Source organism: Osmerus eperlanus, chromosome 2 (genome assembly GCF_963692335.1).
Source record: "Osmerus eperlanus chromosome 2, fOsmEpe2.1, whole genome shotgun sequence".
Classification (NCBI taxonomy): domain Eukaryota; kingdom Metazoa; phylum Chordata; class Actinopteri; order Osmeriformes; family Osmeridae; genus Osmerus; species Osmerus eperlanus.
This window is the reverse complement of record NC_085019.1, coordinates 2322231-2337737: the sequence shown is the minus strand read 5'-3', so window position 1 is coordinate 2337737 and position 15507 is coordinate 2322231. Positions and strand designations below refer to the sequence as shown.

Below are 15507 nucleotides of genomic sequence, written 5' to 3'. Positions count from 1 at the left end.
ATGGTGGATGGGAATTTTGTTCTCCATTGTCAACCGTAAGGGATCCCGCACGCAAGTATGATTTCTAGAGTCCTGAATAATGTAGATGAGTACGTCATAACTGTGTACATTTGGTTACGAGTCCATTTTTTTTAACGCGCCAGTAATATTGTGCGCGGCTCTGCGCGCTACCCAGGGCGATTTATCGGCAGAGAACAGCGCGCTCCCGAGAGGGCACGGCATAAATCTAGTTACTGTAATCGTACAACATACACTGGTGACTTATTTACGTCGCTACAATGATATAAGTTCGAACATTTATAAACACAAGCAATCAGGGTAAGGCGTTGAACAATACTAAGCACTTGGATTATACATTTCTCTTTTCGATGGAAGCGCCAAGAGGGGTTCCGGAGACGATTTTTTTCTGTCAGGAAATTGGACGCATTAAAGATATTTTACTTTGTGTTGGTGGGCATACGGACTTATTTTTTGCTGATTGTCCTGAATTCAACAATTCGTCTGATAAGTTGGTGTAGGCCTATGTCGGTAACTTCTTTTGTTTGTTAAAGCAGCATTTTTCACTTCTACGGAGTTTTTGCTCGAGTTGCAATAAGCTGCGGGGAAATGAGTAAGGCTACTGACTTATAGTGTACTGTATTCTGTCTAGTCCATAATCACTGCAAGATTTTCCTCCGGTAGTATGTCAACCAAATATTTCGTTGTTTCGTCATAAGCTTTGAATTTGTATATATATATATAAACATACAAAACATTTTCGGTACGCTTTTTCTGAATCAATCGTCCGTCACCCACCATGTTGTGGCTTTAACCACTTTCCCCAAAACTTTCTTTTGTTATAATATGATCTAGACGACAGCGCTACAATAGAAACGGGCGACGATAAGCTATAAAGTTATGGATAGCGTATTCTTTTTTGCATAAAAGTGAAGCTATAGGCCTACACGTTGGATTGAAACGTGCATAATCCGAAAGGGGGAAATCTGCAAATTTAGCAGGAAAAGAGGCCATCAAAATCACGGAAATCGCTTGGTCTTTTTCTTGGGTGTTCTGTTACAAATGGATTTCATAAAGGCAACGAGGTTATTGTTGCACCTTTTGTGTTCATTTTCATAAACGTCCACGTGCGACATTTTTTTTTATAGGAAATGTCTTTAATATTCTTGTAAGATTCTTTGCCTTTTGTTCATTTTTCCATTCCAGACTGTAACATAAAGAGATGCCATCTGACATCTGTTTTAATGTTTGGGAAGATGAGCATCTTGGATGTTATGGCGACGCAGGCTTGACATTGCTCTTTTTTTGGATGTATTTTAACACTGTCTAAAGTAGGCATTGTAATCAGACTAGTTGGCTCTTTCGTTGAACAGGATACAGAGTAACACTCGATGTGATGGAAAAATAGAAGGGTCACTATTAGTGGAAAGTATTTGTATGCGCCATAGCCTACCAACTTTTGGGCAGCGTGCACGACTGCCCCCGCACCCGTGGGTCGTCCCCACCATGGCATCCACAACATCACTCAGCACCTCAGCGGGGTTGTTTGAGTGACATGACAACACTGTGGGATTTAAAGACGAGGATGCCGAAGTGGGGTTAACGGCTGAGCGCATCCTGTCTGCTGAGCGACCTGTTTTTTCAGCAAGATATAGAGGCCAACATCCTACAGTAGACGGCGCCTTCCATCATCACCCCGGCCTTGCCCTCGACAGAGGTCATGAGGTCCACAGGTGAGAAAGCATGCACGCCTCCAAGTCTTCTGTTAACGCATCTGCTGCTAATGAAATAAATGAAAAGTGTCTGCTTATTGACAGCCTTCAATGGTCAATTCAGCCCACTTATTTTGCTTGTATATTCTATGATTTATTACACAGTTGTTTTACCAATGAAAGTAAAAAAAATTATATATATATTTATACTTAAAAAGGAGATGTGGCCAGACTAATTTGTGATTCACTATAAACACACAACTCAGCCTGTTGTGTATAGCAGCCTGCACCATCATTCACACAGGCTGCTATACTGCGAGGTGCACGCCTCCCTACAAACTTCAACAGTAACTTTTTTTTTAAAAGCCTTGAACTGCAGCTGCTTGTACAGCCCTGTCGCCCTAACCAGGAACCCTTGAGCCTCTTAAACAAGTAAGAGACGTCAGGCCAGGGGCAGCTCCGGGGGATTTTGATGTGAGACACAGACTCCAAATGCACTACCAGTCTGAGACAGAGCAAGGACCGTGTCTGGGAAAAACAGCCATAGACTAAACACCTCAAAGCAGGCAGAAAGTGGTGGTGGTGGAGGGGGGGGGGGGGGGGGGGTTGGGGTTGGAGGGAAGGAAAATCCATGTAAATCCTGCTAGCCCTGGAAATGTGATTCAAGGAAAATAAAGCATGGACAGCTGACTGGGCTACTAGTGTGTGGCCTCTATCCTCGCTGAATTCCCCACATTCCACTGAGGAGGTAATTAAAATCAGGAGAGCGGAGGAGCAATGAGATGGAGAGGTAGACAGAGAAACCAGTCAATGTATTACTGAGATATCATACAAACATGTTTTGCACACAGTGTTTCCAGTGGACTATGGAGCTATGGAAAATGTGCTATAGGTAGTTAGATTAGGCTCATATGGTCGTGACCCTGTGGTTTCACTCAGCTTACGATTCAATAAGTATCACAATACTGGGTGTACAATAGAATACGTATCACAATATTTTGAACATTGTAATTAAACTGAAATTCTGAACTGAAAATTTATTTATTTCCAAAACATGAAACATTTTCAATAATTTTCTTTGTCGTACATACAATTTAGTTAACTCCGTTCAAGCGATTTCTGTGAATGCAATGAATGCATGCATTACACAGGTACAGAATAGGTCGCATGCTGGTAGCTCAACCAATATGATCAAACGGACATCACATTGTAAAAATGTTGCCATAACTCAACGATACATATTGTAAACATTTTGTATTGCGATATATTGTTACACAATATATTGCTACACCCCTAGTAGGAAGTGTTGAGGGTAGATATTAGAGGATAAAAAATAATTCCAGCTTTCTTTAAACGGACAAGCGTGAGAGAGGGGGCTCAGACACCATGGTAACTGGTAACTACAGACACCATGGTAACTGGTAACTACAGACACCATGGTAACTGGTAACTACAGATGGACATGCCTGACATTCCAGTGGGTGATTATTACACAGAAATCCAGAGAACCACTGATGTGTTGCAGGTGTTGCTGCTCCCAGTTGTAGAGTCACACCCCCTGACTGTGGATTTCCTGCCACCTCCGTTGCCCACCATCTTCCCACATCCATAGTTTGACATGCCCTCCTCATCCACCGTGTCTCTGGTCTCCCACCCTGGAGCCTTAAGGAGTTGAAGGCTGGGGCTTATGTGAATATGAATTTCACCTCAATATTACTACAGGGTGCAGGGGAGCTCTCTGTTCAGTTCTTTTTGTGGGATGCTTGCCTGAGCTCGCCTCGGGTCACTACGAGGTGGCTTCAGGTGGCTTGTGTCTACGCCGAGCTCTGGTCTCTGTTGTGTCTGAGATCATTTTGATCCTGACAGGACCTTATTGATTCGGTAGATGCTGGGCAGGGATGGCTAAGAGGCTAATACCATTAGGAGTGACGCAGTTTTTCCGTAGAGAGACCAAACTACCTTTTGATATAGTATGACCACCAGTCTGCTCAGTCGGTGCACGGTCCTAAGTCTAAAGGATGTACTGTCTTCGAAAGAAAGTACATTGACTGCCAAATCCATATTATTTTGCTGCTAAATTGTCTTCCTACTGCTTGGCCACTAAATTTAAAAATGCAATATTCTCAATGTTATTAATCTAGCAAATCATTCCACTAAAGGAAAAGGCTTACTTTATAATCATGTTGTCACCATGAATACCTTGGTGGAAATACCCCCACAAATCTAGGAAAAATGTGTGTTTGGCACAGAACAGGCTGTGAATAAAATGATATTGCTCTCTTACTATTAACCATACAGTTATAACATGGTTGAGTGAGTGTCTCATGGCTCATGCACTCTGAGAAGTTTAACACTGGCAGCCTTTTTAAATGGCAAAATATTCCCAGTAAAACCTTTCTTATGTAGTAACCTTTGCCAGATCTGTGAGTGCCAAGGCATCTTGAGTTTCAAACCTTTTCAACTCTCACTCTTTCTTACGGGCAAAGTTCCCCACTCCCTGTCATACTATGCACACACTCACTTGGAGCATTTTTTAAATTGTAGTTTTCCGTTCATCCAGGCCTCGTCCTCCCCCAAAAAAGTCAGAAGATTTCATGTTTCTGCTTGGCTTTGCATGCCCACAGTGTGAGAAATGGTCGTTTCAATGGAATAAAAATAAGTCGTGCTGTATGTCGCAATGCATCCTACGTGTCCATCACTTCTGCTTTGTTGTTTCCAAAGATTGCCTTTACTATTCTCATGCAGATAACAAACTTATTAAATGATGATGACGAAGATGATGATGAGGAGAAGAAAGAGGAGGGCATCAAGATGTATTTCCTTTTAACTAACGACTAGGTTTGTTTTTTCCAGCTGCATGCTGTTGATGGGTGCCGGCACTGCAGAAGGAAGTCTCTGAAGGCGGCTGGCTAAGACACCGTACACATAACGTAAACACACACATCACCAACATGAGTAAGTACCCTGTCTGATTAGATGGATTTCTTTACCATCACATGGACAGTACGTCTACAGACGCATTGACAGATCGAAACACGCACGCACAGTCCGACACCATCCCCAGACCGTAGCTTGTGTTCGAGGGTGCTACAGGCGCTGTTGGGTGAAGGTTGGTTTTCAGTGTTATGGAGACATGGGCCTGGTTCTTTCTCCTGCTCTGAAACTGTGTGATGTCGCTCCAATCAACACAAACTGAATATTTTCCTTTCGTGAGCTAACACAGCTGAGACTGGGCCTGCTCAGAGATCAAACGTGGGAATAGGAAGATCGAAAACACCTCAGTTTTCTCCCTGCCACAGCACACTCAATGTGGCTTCAGTTAAAGATGACTTACTAATTGTCTGCCTACATCTTATCGTGCGGAACTAAGTGGAACACCTTTAGGTCACTGCCTCTGTCCCTGTGTCTTTGCCCGCCCTGTGTAGATGAGAGACAGGCTCTCCACTCTATCATGAAGGACCTGGTGGCCCTGCAGATGACTAGGCGCCAGCCTTTGCCCTCCCATGACACGGGCAAGCCCAAGACGCCCACGCCCACCACCAGACAGGTACCCCCCCCCCACCCCTCTCACGTCTAACCAACCCTGGAGGAGTGTCCTTATAATAGTTTGACATTTACAAGATAGGGACTCTATTAGAAATTATTTTCTTATCTCATGACCTCGTTTCATGACCTCACTTCATGACCTCACTTCATGACCTCACTTGAATCTCCTTACCTAATCTCGTCATGGGCTTTGTTTCTCAGATTCCACAGGATGATGTCAGAATCAAGTTTGAGTTCTGTGGAGAGAGGAGGTGAGTTCGCGACAGGAACATGTTTATGAATGAGTGGCGCGCGGGTGTGAATTCAGTCGTGTCATTGGTCAACAGGACAGAGCCGAGTCTACTCCGCTCAAACACACACTGTCCTTTCAGACTGAAACGCAGACTGGGGAGAGAATTTAAAGGGAAAGGGCTGTGGTTTAGCTGCAGCTGCCAGATAAAACCACAGTTATGCTAGGTGTGCTTAGTGAAATCTGCACATGCTGAAAACTAGATCTGTGTGTGTGTGTATGACTTTTTGCATATGTAAAGACATATTAGTTTCCTGTCTCTTCCTGGATCAGCTTGTCTGTCTATCTGAAATCCATGCTTATGTGTGCAGGATCCTGATGTTTGGCCGACCTGTGCAGTTTGAGGAAATACAGCAGAAAGTCAAGACTGTTTTTGGCCAACAGTTAGACTTGCACTATATGAATAATGAGGTAATACTAACCTTCTTCCTTCCCATTGCTCGTCATTCCCTAAAATCTCAAAACATTTAGATGAATATAAACAAATACATGTATATGTATACACACAAAGTATAATTCACAGTGAAATAATGCTGTAGTTACGAAGACTTGTCCTCGTAGAGGCACAGTGGACAGTGTCCAGAGCGTCTGTTCCCAGTGTGTGTTGAGACGTCTGTCCTGGTTGTGTCCTCCCAGCTGTCCATCCCCCTGCGTGCCCAGGACGACCTGGACAAGGCCATCGACCTGCTGGACCGCAGCTCCAACATGAAGAGCATTAAGATCCTGCTGCTGACGCAGGAGCACGCCAACGTAAGACACACACGTACACACACACAGACACACACACACACACACATACACGCAGACACACACACACACACAGAGATACATGCACACACACACACATGCACCTACACACACACACACACACACGGTACAGAAAGTACCCATGACTATGTGTCAGATTATGCATGCTCCTGTGTGTGTGTGTGTGTTAACCAGATGTGTACTCTGTCCTTGTGTCTTCCTGGACAGATGTCTTCTTCTTCTCACTCGACGGTGGCCAAGCAGGTGAGGATCAAAGCCTCCCAGTCCACAGGTGATGTCAGCACCGCGTACCAAGCCTCAGAACCCAGGGGGCGCCACCTTTCCACCAGTAAGTAGTCCCCTTTAGCCGATTGCTTCGGTCGCGTACGATACAGTTAGTATCCTTGGTCTCTCTGGAAGAACTCGGTTCATTAGTTATGTTAGAAAGCTCTCTCTTGGAAGTCGCTTTGGATAAAAGCGTGTGCTAAATGAATACATGTAAATGTGGAAAGGAGGAAGGGAAGTGGCCTTGTTCTGCTTAGAATGTATGATACTGAAGTAGTAATACTTTGTCAATAATGTTCTGTTTGTTTTTGGTTGTGTCATATATCCGTTGCACTCTCTCTTTTTCTCTCCGTGCTCTCTCGCCTCGCACTCTCTTTTTTTCTCTCTGCTCTCTCTTTGGTTTCCCTTTTCTCTCCCTCCCTCTCTCTGCTCTCTCTCTCCCTCCCTCTCTCTGCTCTCTCTCTCTCTGCTCTTTCTCTCTCTGCTCTCTCTCTCTCCCTCCCTCTCTCCTTCACTGGTTGTTGTTCTACTGACTTCCTCTCTTAGCTGTGGGTCCTCTTCCTTTTCCTGTCCACCATCACTGGCTTCTCTACAATGGCCGGCTGGCCACCAGCCAATCAGATTTCAAGACACTATTAGCAAGGCAGGCCAGCGGCCTGGTTTAGAATCACTGGTTGTTTTGGTGGGAGAGGAGAGGGGGGGAAGCTGTAAAAACCCGCAGTAGATCCTTGCCTCAAGCAGAGTGACATTTTAAACAATCCCTGTATTCATGCTTCAGTCTGTTCACTCTGTCTTTGAGTCGACACGTTCGGTGTTTTGAGTCATTCCACGGCAAAGATGCAAATCTCATCCTATTCCAGGCGCTATGCTATTGTGGATTGTGCTTCGCTAGGACTACCTTTGACATTGCGTGCAAATTAGTGACTCACACAAGGTTCTCTGTGGTAGTCTTCTTCCTGCCCTCCTGACCCCCTGCTCTCCATCCCAGGCTCTCAGAACACAGGCCGCAGCTCTCCACCCCCTGGCTACGTCCCTGAGCGGCAGCAGAGGATCGCCCGCCAGGGCTCCTACACCAGCATTAACAGCGAGGGGGAGTTCATCCCCGAGACCATCGACCAGTGTGTGAGTCATCAGGGCTCATGTGGACACACACACACACGCACAATCCCCCCCCCGCACACACACACACGCACAGGCCCTTACTCATGCTTCCGTTGTACATGCTGTCCAGTGTTTGCACATAACACATCCCTCTCTGTGTCTCTGGCTCTGTGCAGGTGCTGGATCCTTGGAGCAGCGCAGAGAACTCAGTGTCTGGCAGCTGCCAATCACTGGACAGCAGCTCAGACAGGTGAGCCGGGGAAAGGCACGTTTGTACATGGGCGGGGTTATGGAGTCTGTGTGTTTAGTATGTACTCCCGGACACAGTTATGCACCTCTCTCTCCACCTCTTTCCTCCCCTCCAGCCCTTCCCAAAGGAAGTCACGCATGCACAGAGCCAAGAGCTACCCTGATAACAGGCAGGAGTGCTCAGGTGGGTGCCAAGATTGCACAAGAATAACTCCTGGTAACAACGTCAATCACCAGCCCTTAGCAACAGTCCTGGACCATACTTAAGCTCTTGGCAACAATTCAACAGTGTATTGCTAGGCAACAGAACACAGCAACAAAACAGTCGACTGGCTTTACATGGATGCTGTGTGACTCAGCCTGCGGCCGGGCTCAGCCCAAGTTGTGTGGTTGCCCAGCTGACCTTTGACCTTTGACTTGTGTCCCTCAGACCGGGAGAACCACGTTTATGACAAGGTGGTGGGGAAGGGAGGAACCTACCCCCGCCGCTACCACGTCTCTCTGCACCACAAGGACCACAGTGAAGGTAGTCCTGCACCTCATCACCTCTTCCCCCTTTAGGCATCCCACTGTTCTGCCTCTTACCCTGCCTCTTACCCTGCCTCTTACCCTGCCTCTTACTCTGCCTCTTACTCTGCCTCTTACTCTGACTCTTACCCTGCCTCTTACTCTGCCTCTTACTCTGCCTCTTACCCTGCCTCTTACCCTGCCTCTTACTCTGCCTCTCACCCTCCCTCTTACTCTGCCTCTTACCCTGCCTCTTACTCTGCCTCTTACCCTGGCTCTTACCCTGCCTCTTACCCTGCCTCTTACTCTGCCTCTTACCCTGCCTCTTACCCTGCCTCTTACCCTGCCTCTCACCCTCCCTCTTACTCTGCCTCTTACTCTGCCTCTTACCCTGCCTCTGCTCTTCCACCAGGCCGACGAACATTCCCACGTATTCGTCGTCCCCAAGGCAACTTATTCACGCTGGTCCCGTCACGACGCTCCCTCAACGGCAGCGAGGAGAGCCTGGGCAGCTGGCAGCTGGTCGATGCCCAGGGCAGACTCCGCCCACAGGACCGCCCTGTGGCCCACAAGTGTAAGTCCTGACGCGTCTTACACCCGTCTTATCATGGACGTCATCAAGGATAAAAAGAGTCAGGTGGCTGAGCGGTTAGGGAGTCGGGCTAGTAATCTGAAGGTTACCGGTTCGATTCCCGGCTCAGCCAAATGACGTTGTGTCCTTGGGCAAGGCACTTCACCCTACTTGCCTTGGGGGGAATGTCCCTGTACTTACTGTAAGTCGCTCTGGATAAGAGCGTCTGCTAAATGACTAAATGTAAATGTTTGCTAACACATTATAAGGGCCCTTCTGTGAGGTCAGCTGACGTGCCCGTGTTCTCCCTCCAGCCCCCAGTGCTCCGGTGACGTGGCGTCGGGGCAAGCTGCTGGGCCAGGGTGCCTTTGGGAGGGTCTACCTGTGCTACGATGTGGACACGGGCCGGGAGCTGGCTGCTAAGCAGGTCCAGTTTGACCCTGACAGCCCTGAAACTAGCAAGGTGAGAGCATAGTCATTTAACATGCCCCTACATGTGTTGGTTACTGGTCACAAAGAATGGTGTCAAATCAAACCAAGGATTATTTGTTGTGTATTCAAACAGAAAGCAATTGCCTGACTGGTCGATGATTAATGACGAGTCTAGTGGTTAGGCCTGAACACCTTTGATATGGAGTGATACCAAGAATTAGGTTATTTGCTCTGCATGTTGACTTTCTAAAAGACTGTTGGAATGCAGTGTGTTACGAAAGTAAACTTCACTCAGTTTTAGTTACTAAAACTAGTTATTAACCGTTGAAACCAAAACAGGCAGATCCGATAATAATCTGAAGAATTGTTTGTCTGATTCCCTCGCGTATCCCATAAATCTCGACCGGGAATGCTCTCCGTCGCTGAGAAGACCGAAAGAAAGAATTTATTCCACAGATTTTCTTTCCTCTCTCTCCCCCCTCTGCTTTAATGTGTTTTCCTGTCAGCCAGAGAGAGACAGAGAAAACATGCAGTGTCACTTCCTGTATCTGAGTGGACTGTGTGTGGGTGTGTGTTAGTGTGTGTGTGTGTGTGTGTAGGGGGGGAACAAGTTAAAAGAGGGGGCAAGAGAGCAGGCCTCCTAAAGCCCCTCACCCTCCTCCAGCCCCTCCAATCCCCTCTGTCTGCAGAGGATGTTAATCAGTTGTTGTTGTTTTTATCTATTTAGTTGGGCTTTGTGTCGGGGATACTTTGTTTATCGCTGCTTTTCCCTCTTCCGCTCTCTCGCTGTTGCTTAATCTCTGTCTTTGTCCCTGTGAATTGACCTCTGTGGCCACATAGTTTGAGGTAAACTCAGGAACTGCTTTTGAGGAACTGGATTGTTAGAGCTCATGTTCTTGATACGGCCGGCTCTGCTCTGGCACACTTATGTCCTATTTGGCTGTGTGTGTGTTGTTGAATGTATGGCTTCAGAAACTTTCAAATTGTTATTGGGAATGTTTTTGGGTTGCAGTTGGAATTTCATTTGTTGGATTTTATCTTTATTCCCTCTCTTTCTCTCTCATCACATATCTTATTTGTTTTTTCTGTAGGAGGTGAGTGCTCTGGAGTGTGAGATCCAGCTGCTCAAGAACCTACACCACGAGCGTATTGTCCAGTACTACGGCTGTCTGAGAGACCGCAACGAGAAGACTCTCACCATCTTCATGGAGTACATGCCAGGGGTAAGTGAGTCAGTCAGAACTGGCCCGCGCCACACCGCTGAAGGGATCCACTCAGAGTTACAGCAGATCTGTGGTCTTCAGGCCCAGGCCCCTGTATGTGTTGGTACCCTGTTCTCTGGAGGATGGAACGTAAACTCTGCATTTCCTGTCTCTCAGGGCTCAGTCAAAGACCAGCTGAAGGCCTACGGAGCGCTGACAGAGAATGTGACCCGGAAGTATACCCGGCAGATCCTGGAGGGCATGTCCTATCTCCATAGCAACATGATTGTTCACAGGGACATCAAAGGTACTGCTCTCAGTACCCATCTCGGAAAGCTGTTATTAAAAGCAGATGTGACAAACACGGCTGATAGCAATTAAAAAAGGATTACAGCATCCAGCTTAAGAACTGACAGTTTGTAAAATACAAGGACAGGGATTGGTTATTTGAGAGCCACATGACGTGACGCCCGACTTTTCCGTGCTCAGGTGCCAACATTCTGCGAGATTCAGCGGGAAATGTAAAGCTGGGAGATTTTGGCGCCAGCAAGAGGTTGCAGACCATCTGTATGTCTGGCACAGGCATCCGCTCTGTCACCGGCACCCCCTACTGGATGAGTCCGGAAGTGATCAGTGGAGAGGGGTACGGCAGGAAGGCCGATGTCTGGTAAGATGAAGCCAGATCTGCCACCACTGTGTCCAATGGCCTTTAATAGACGCACATTTAGTTGGAGGATTGGTTGGAAACGGGCCTTGTTTGTGACTTTTCAATATTTCCTCAGTCCCTTAAGCTTCTCTAAGACGTTTTTATGAGCTATGCAGGTTCTGTTTACTTGAGACGGTGTGGTTAGGCATTCTAAGTGGCTTGAGTACTGGAATCAAAAGGGAAGTAGGGTACATGTATATAACAGCTTATTGCTTCTAAATAAGGAAACTTAGTTTCTTGATCGGAAAAAACGCGTATTTTTAAGGGAAAAGGTCTATATTTAATCAGCGAAATAGACGGGCTGCCACACTCCCACGTAGTGAGCCAGAGAGTGGGATGGGCCCACCTGCTTCCCAGGGATTCCCCTGTGCGATGCGATTGGGTGGCATCCCGTCAGGCGAGGGATGTGATTGGGTAAGAGCCAGCCAGCCGGCTCATAACAGGGGTCGGAATGTTCCAAGCTCCCATCCCCTGAGGGCCCTGGGCAAGGAGAACTAGCGGTGGGGAGCAGCCAGGGAGGGGTTGGAGGACTGGGGCTCCACACCCCTCCCCACTGCCAGCCCCCAGCTGCGTCTGAAATTAAGTACTGAAGAGGCCCCCTGCTGCCAGCAATAGCACACTTTAATTGTCAACAGTGAGGAGGGGAAAAAGGGAAGAAGTTTCCACCAAAACATTCCAGTGGAGCCTGGGAGCAGATCAGCAGAACGATGTGCTGCCTGTGCCTGTATAGAGGGGTAGAGGAACAGCAGCTCTTTTGTTTATTTCTTCTAAACGGGACGTTTTATTCCGATAACTTTTGTTACGGTTTTTCACGAAAGCTGTGTGTTGAGTATCGTTGTAGAATAAGCTTGTGTTCGCTTGTGGCCTTGTGTGTCTCTCTTCAGGAGTCTAGGCTGTACGGTGGTGGAAATGCTCACAGAAAAACCACCCTGGGCAGAATACGAGGCCATGGCGGCCATCTTTAAGATCGCCACTCAGCCGACCAAACCCATACTGCCCGCGAACACCTCTGACCACACTCTGGACTTCATCCACCGCATCTTCGTGGACGCGAAGCACCGGCCCAGTGCTGAGGAGTTGCTTAGACACCCCTTCTCCCAGATCCTGTGCTGAGACGGTCAGAGACGGCAAGCTCTCCTCGTGACCCGCCCCACAGACAAGCAGGCTCACTGACTGAAACTGCGTGAGTTTCCTCCTTCAGGGGACTCCTTAGAGCAGACACATCTCATCCAGACTCCCGGGTCATTCCATTATCAGCTCTGTGGTTGCTATTGACAATCATAGGCAATGTGTTTTCTTGACAACCCTCACCAGTGCTTTATTTGGTCTGAGTACCTCCTCCCACCAGGGGGCGCCACGCGACCTGTGATTCCCCCACTGACTGGGATTGAGGGGCAATCCTTGTGCCTCAACAATGTCCGTTGCTTTAGTGTTCCGTAGAGAGAACACAGACTCCAAATGTGTCTTAAATGCACCAAAGTGTCCTCTCGCGCGTTTACATTTCTCCAGACGGTCTCTCTCGGCTGAGATCTCTGAGGTAACTGTGACTCGCCTCAGCTTGCGCTGAATACTGTCTCAAGGAGCAGGACCCATGACGTGTTAAACCCCTCTTATGCACTACTCACAGTGTGACTGAGAACGGACAGTATTTACCTCTCCTTCCGTCCTTCAAACTGTTTGCGATGTTGACAAGACTCTCTCTAATAGGCCTCCGAGTTAACCTCATGTTACCTTGACAGTTTATATTGACGATAACTGTGCCTTAATGTTTTACCCTCTACTGCAGTACATCAATTGCTGCTTAGATTGTACCAAAGAAGAATGGCGTGAGGTTCAATCACGGAGGGGCTTCATGTATTTGAGACCATACAATGAGACTGATGATATCGTCTGCTACTCATTAACTGAGGAATACAATCCTAATGCATTATGTATAGTCTTTTTGCTGTTGGCTTGGCCAGTCAGTATACTGTTCATCTGTCTTGGAAGCACTCCCATTTAGGATTCATTTTAATCAGATGCACTTTTATGTAAAATACGAACAACGTTCTTGTTCTGCCTGCCAAATTTCCTTCTTTTTACAGGTTTATTTCACTTTTATTTATATCCCTGTGTCCATTCAATTAGATTTTTACATACAAATATATATGTATAAATATATTTTTTATATATTGTCTCTGTAAAGACCATTTGAAATCAAATGATGCTTTTTAGGTATATGAGAAATGTTGTGGTCAAGTGATAAACTGTGGAAGCAGCTGGTTTTGCAGAGATTATGAAATTAGGGTTGATAATGTAAGTAAACAACTGGGTGGAAAATAAGCTCTGTCTGTCCCACCAAATCACTTTTTCTACCACAAGATTTTTTCAAATATATGTTTCAGCATCCTCGCTTTATTTCAGGCATGCAAGTTTGTATTGGAACCCTTCTGCTAGGAAATCTCATGCAGACTACAGGCCAGAAGTCATTTCAGTCTTGTTTTAACACAAGAACAATTTAAACAATTTGGTATTCTATATGATGAAGTGTAGAATGAGGAGGAAAGCTGTAATGTACCAACGTGTTGTCGCTAGAGCCGTCTGAGTGTCCTCGCACCGAGATCGAGGTGGCAGAGCGTGTGAGAAAGCTAACAGCCAGGAGAGCGTTCTGGAGGAGTGTGATGCCAGTGTTCCACCCAGCACGACGAATTTGTTTAGCTCAGGGTTCAAAGACTAGTATCTGGCCCCTACCATACTTTTAGAAACGGGCTCCCTTATGTCTCACTTTGGTCTGGTTTGAAATCCTTTACTTGCCCTTTATGTTTCTGTATCTTAAACATTTGAGTGACGAGCAGATGTCATGTGGCTGCTAAATGCTAAAGGCAGCTAAAATCAATTCAGTATTGAAAGTGGTCCTATTTTGGAAAAAAGCCAAACATTTGAATGAACCCTGGGGTAAGCAAATGACTACAAGCTAGATGTTTAGAAATATAAATGATTATGTATCATGACAGGATTTGCAGTGCAAAGTCCAGTGTATCAAATTTATTTACAATGAAAAAGAATGGTCTTTTATATATTGTTGAGTGCCTACTTTCAAAAGCAAATAAATTGTTTTTGTTTCTGGTCTTTAAGTTGCCTATCTTGTTGTTTATGACCAGGTCTCTCTCTGTCTCTTTCTCTCTCTCTCTCTGTCTCTCTCTCTCTCTCTCTGTCTCTCTCTCTTTCTCTCTCTCTGGGCATGTGTGTCCAACAGGCTAACAGGATTGGGCCCAGTCAACTAAACAAAAGAGTACGTCATTCAATGGAGCTCATTGTAGGAACTAAGAATCAACTTGATTTACGCTTTTTTATGTCTCTCCAGAGCTCTGCCAACCTACAGTATGCAGCCATAAGATGGAGGACAGGTTTTTTTTTTTACTAAACAAAGGTTTCTGTTCTTGAACTGATGCCACATGAGGATGGATGGTAGATCTTAGTTTATTGCTTTGTTTTTTCCAGCAACTACATGTACGCTGTCCCTTCCCTTTGCTTGTGAAAGCCAAGTCCCATTTTTCCTTAATGAAATGCTTGGTCGAATGACCCCAAATGCACTCCCAAAGCATCCACAAACAAGTCAATCAACTGCTGTCCGGATGAACGTTAGGTTGGTTTCAGGACATGTCTGCATCACATGCCCAGCAGGGTGAGGGCGGCTGAAGAGGGTGGATAGACTCATTGTGTCCTCTCTGCGCTGGGTTAGGAGCGGATCAAATAGCTAACAGACATCTGTCCAGTTGCTGTCATTTGGCATTCAACTCCATGTTGATGCTCTTTATCAGCTCCCTGGCCTGGCTCTCCCCCCTCTCCTCTCTCCTCCTCTAATCCTTTGTTCTCTGGTCTGTGCAGGAATGGGCTCCTTTCTTCCAGGCCTTCATTATGTTCCAGAAGCCCAGAACGCCAGTCCTATTGTCCTCCTGGTTTCTTCTCCTTGCCGTGTTTCTCTCGGTGTTGCCATGACGTCTCCACGACTCGCCAGGTGCCAGGTGTACCCTCAGTGTCTTCCACACCTCGGGGTCCATGCTGTTCCCCCACCTCCCTTCTTGTTATCGTGGGGCAGCTCGTGTGTGGCCTGTGGTGGGTGTGGTATGTGTTGGGGTCTGAGGCGGTATGTGGTGCGGACTGTGTGGTATGTTCCTGGGTTG

The 15507-nt window shown here is 46.6% G+C and overlaps 1 protein-coding gene across 1 annotated transcript; it reads left to right on the top strand.

Annotated features, from left to right (window-relative positions):
- Positions 1 to 185: 185 nt before the first annotated feature.
- map3k3 (mitogen-activated protein kinase kinase kinase 3) lies at positions 186 to 14452 on the top strand. The gene is made up of 17 exons (XM_062486037.1): positions 186 to 1730; positions 4563 to 4664; positions 5135 to 5256; positions 5457 to 5506; positions 5856 to 5955; positions 6181 to 6294; positions 6520 to 6640; positions 7565 to 7698; positions 7854 to 7927; positions 8043 to 8110; positions 8357 to 8452; positions 8846 to 9007; positions 9319 to 9467; positions 10528 to 10659; positions 10816 to 10945; positions 11128 to 11305; positions 12229 to 14452. The coding sequence occupies exons 2-17, from the start codon at positions 4661 to 4663 to the stop codon at positions 12455 to 12457; spliced, it is 1863 nt and encodes a 620-aa protein (XP_062342021.1). The 5' UTR covers positions 186 to 1730; positions 4563 to 4660; the 3' UTR covers positions 12458 to 14452.
- The last annotated feature ends 1055 nt before the right edge of the window (positions 14453 to 15507 follow it).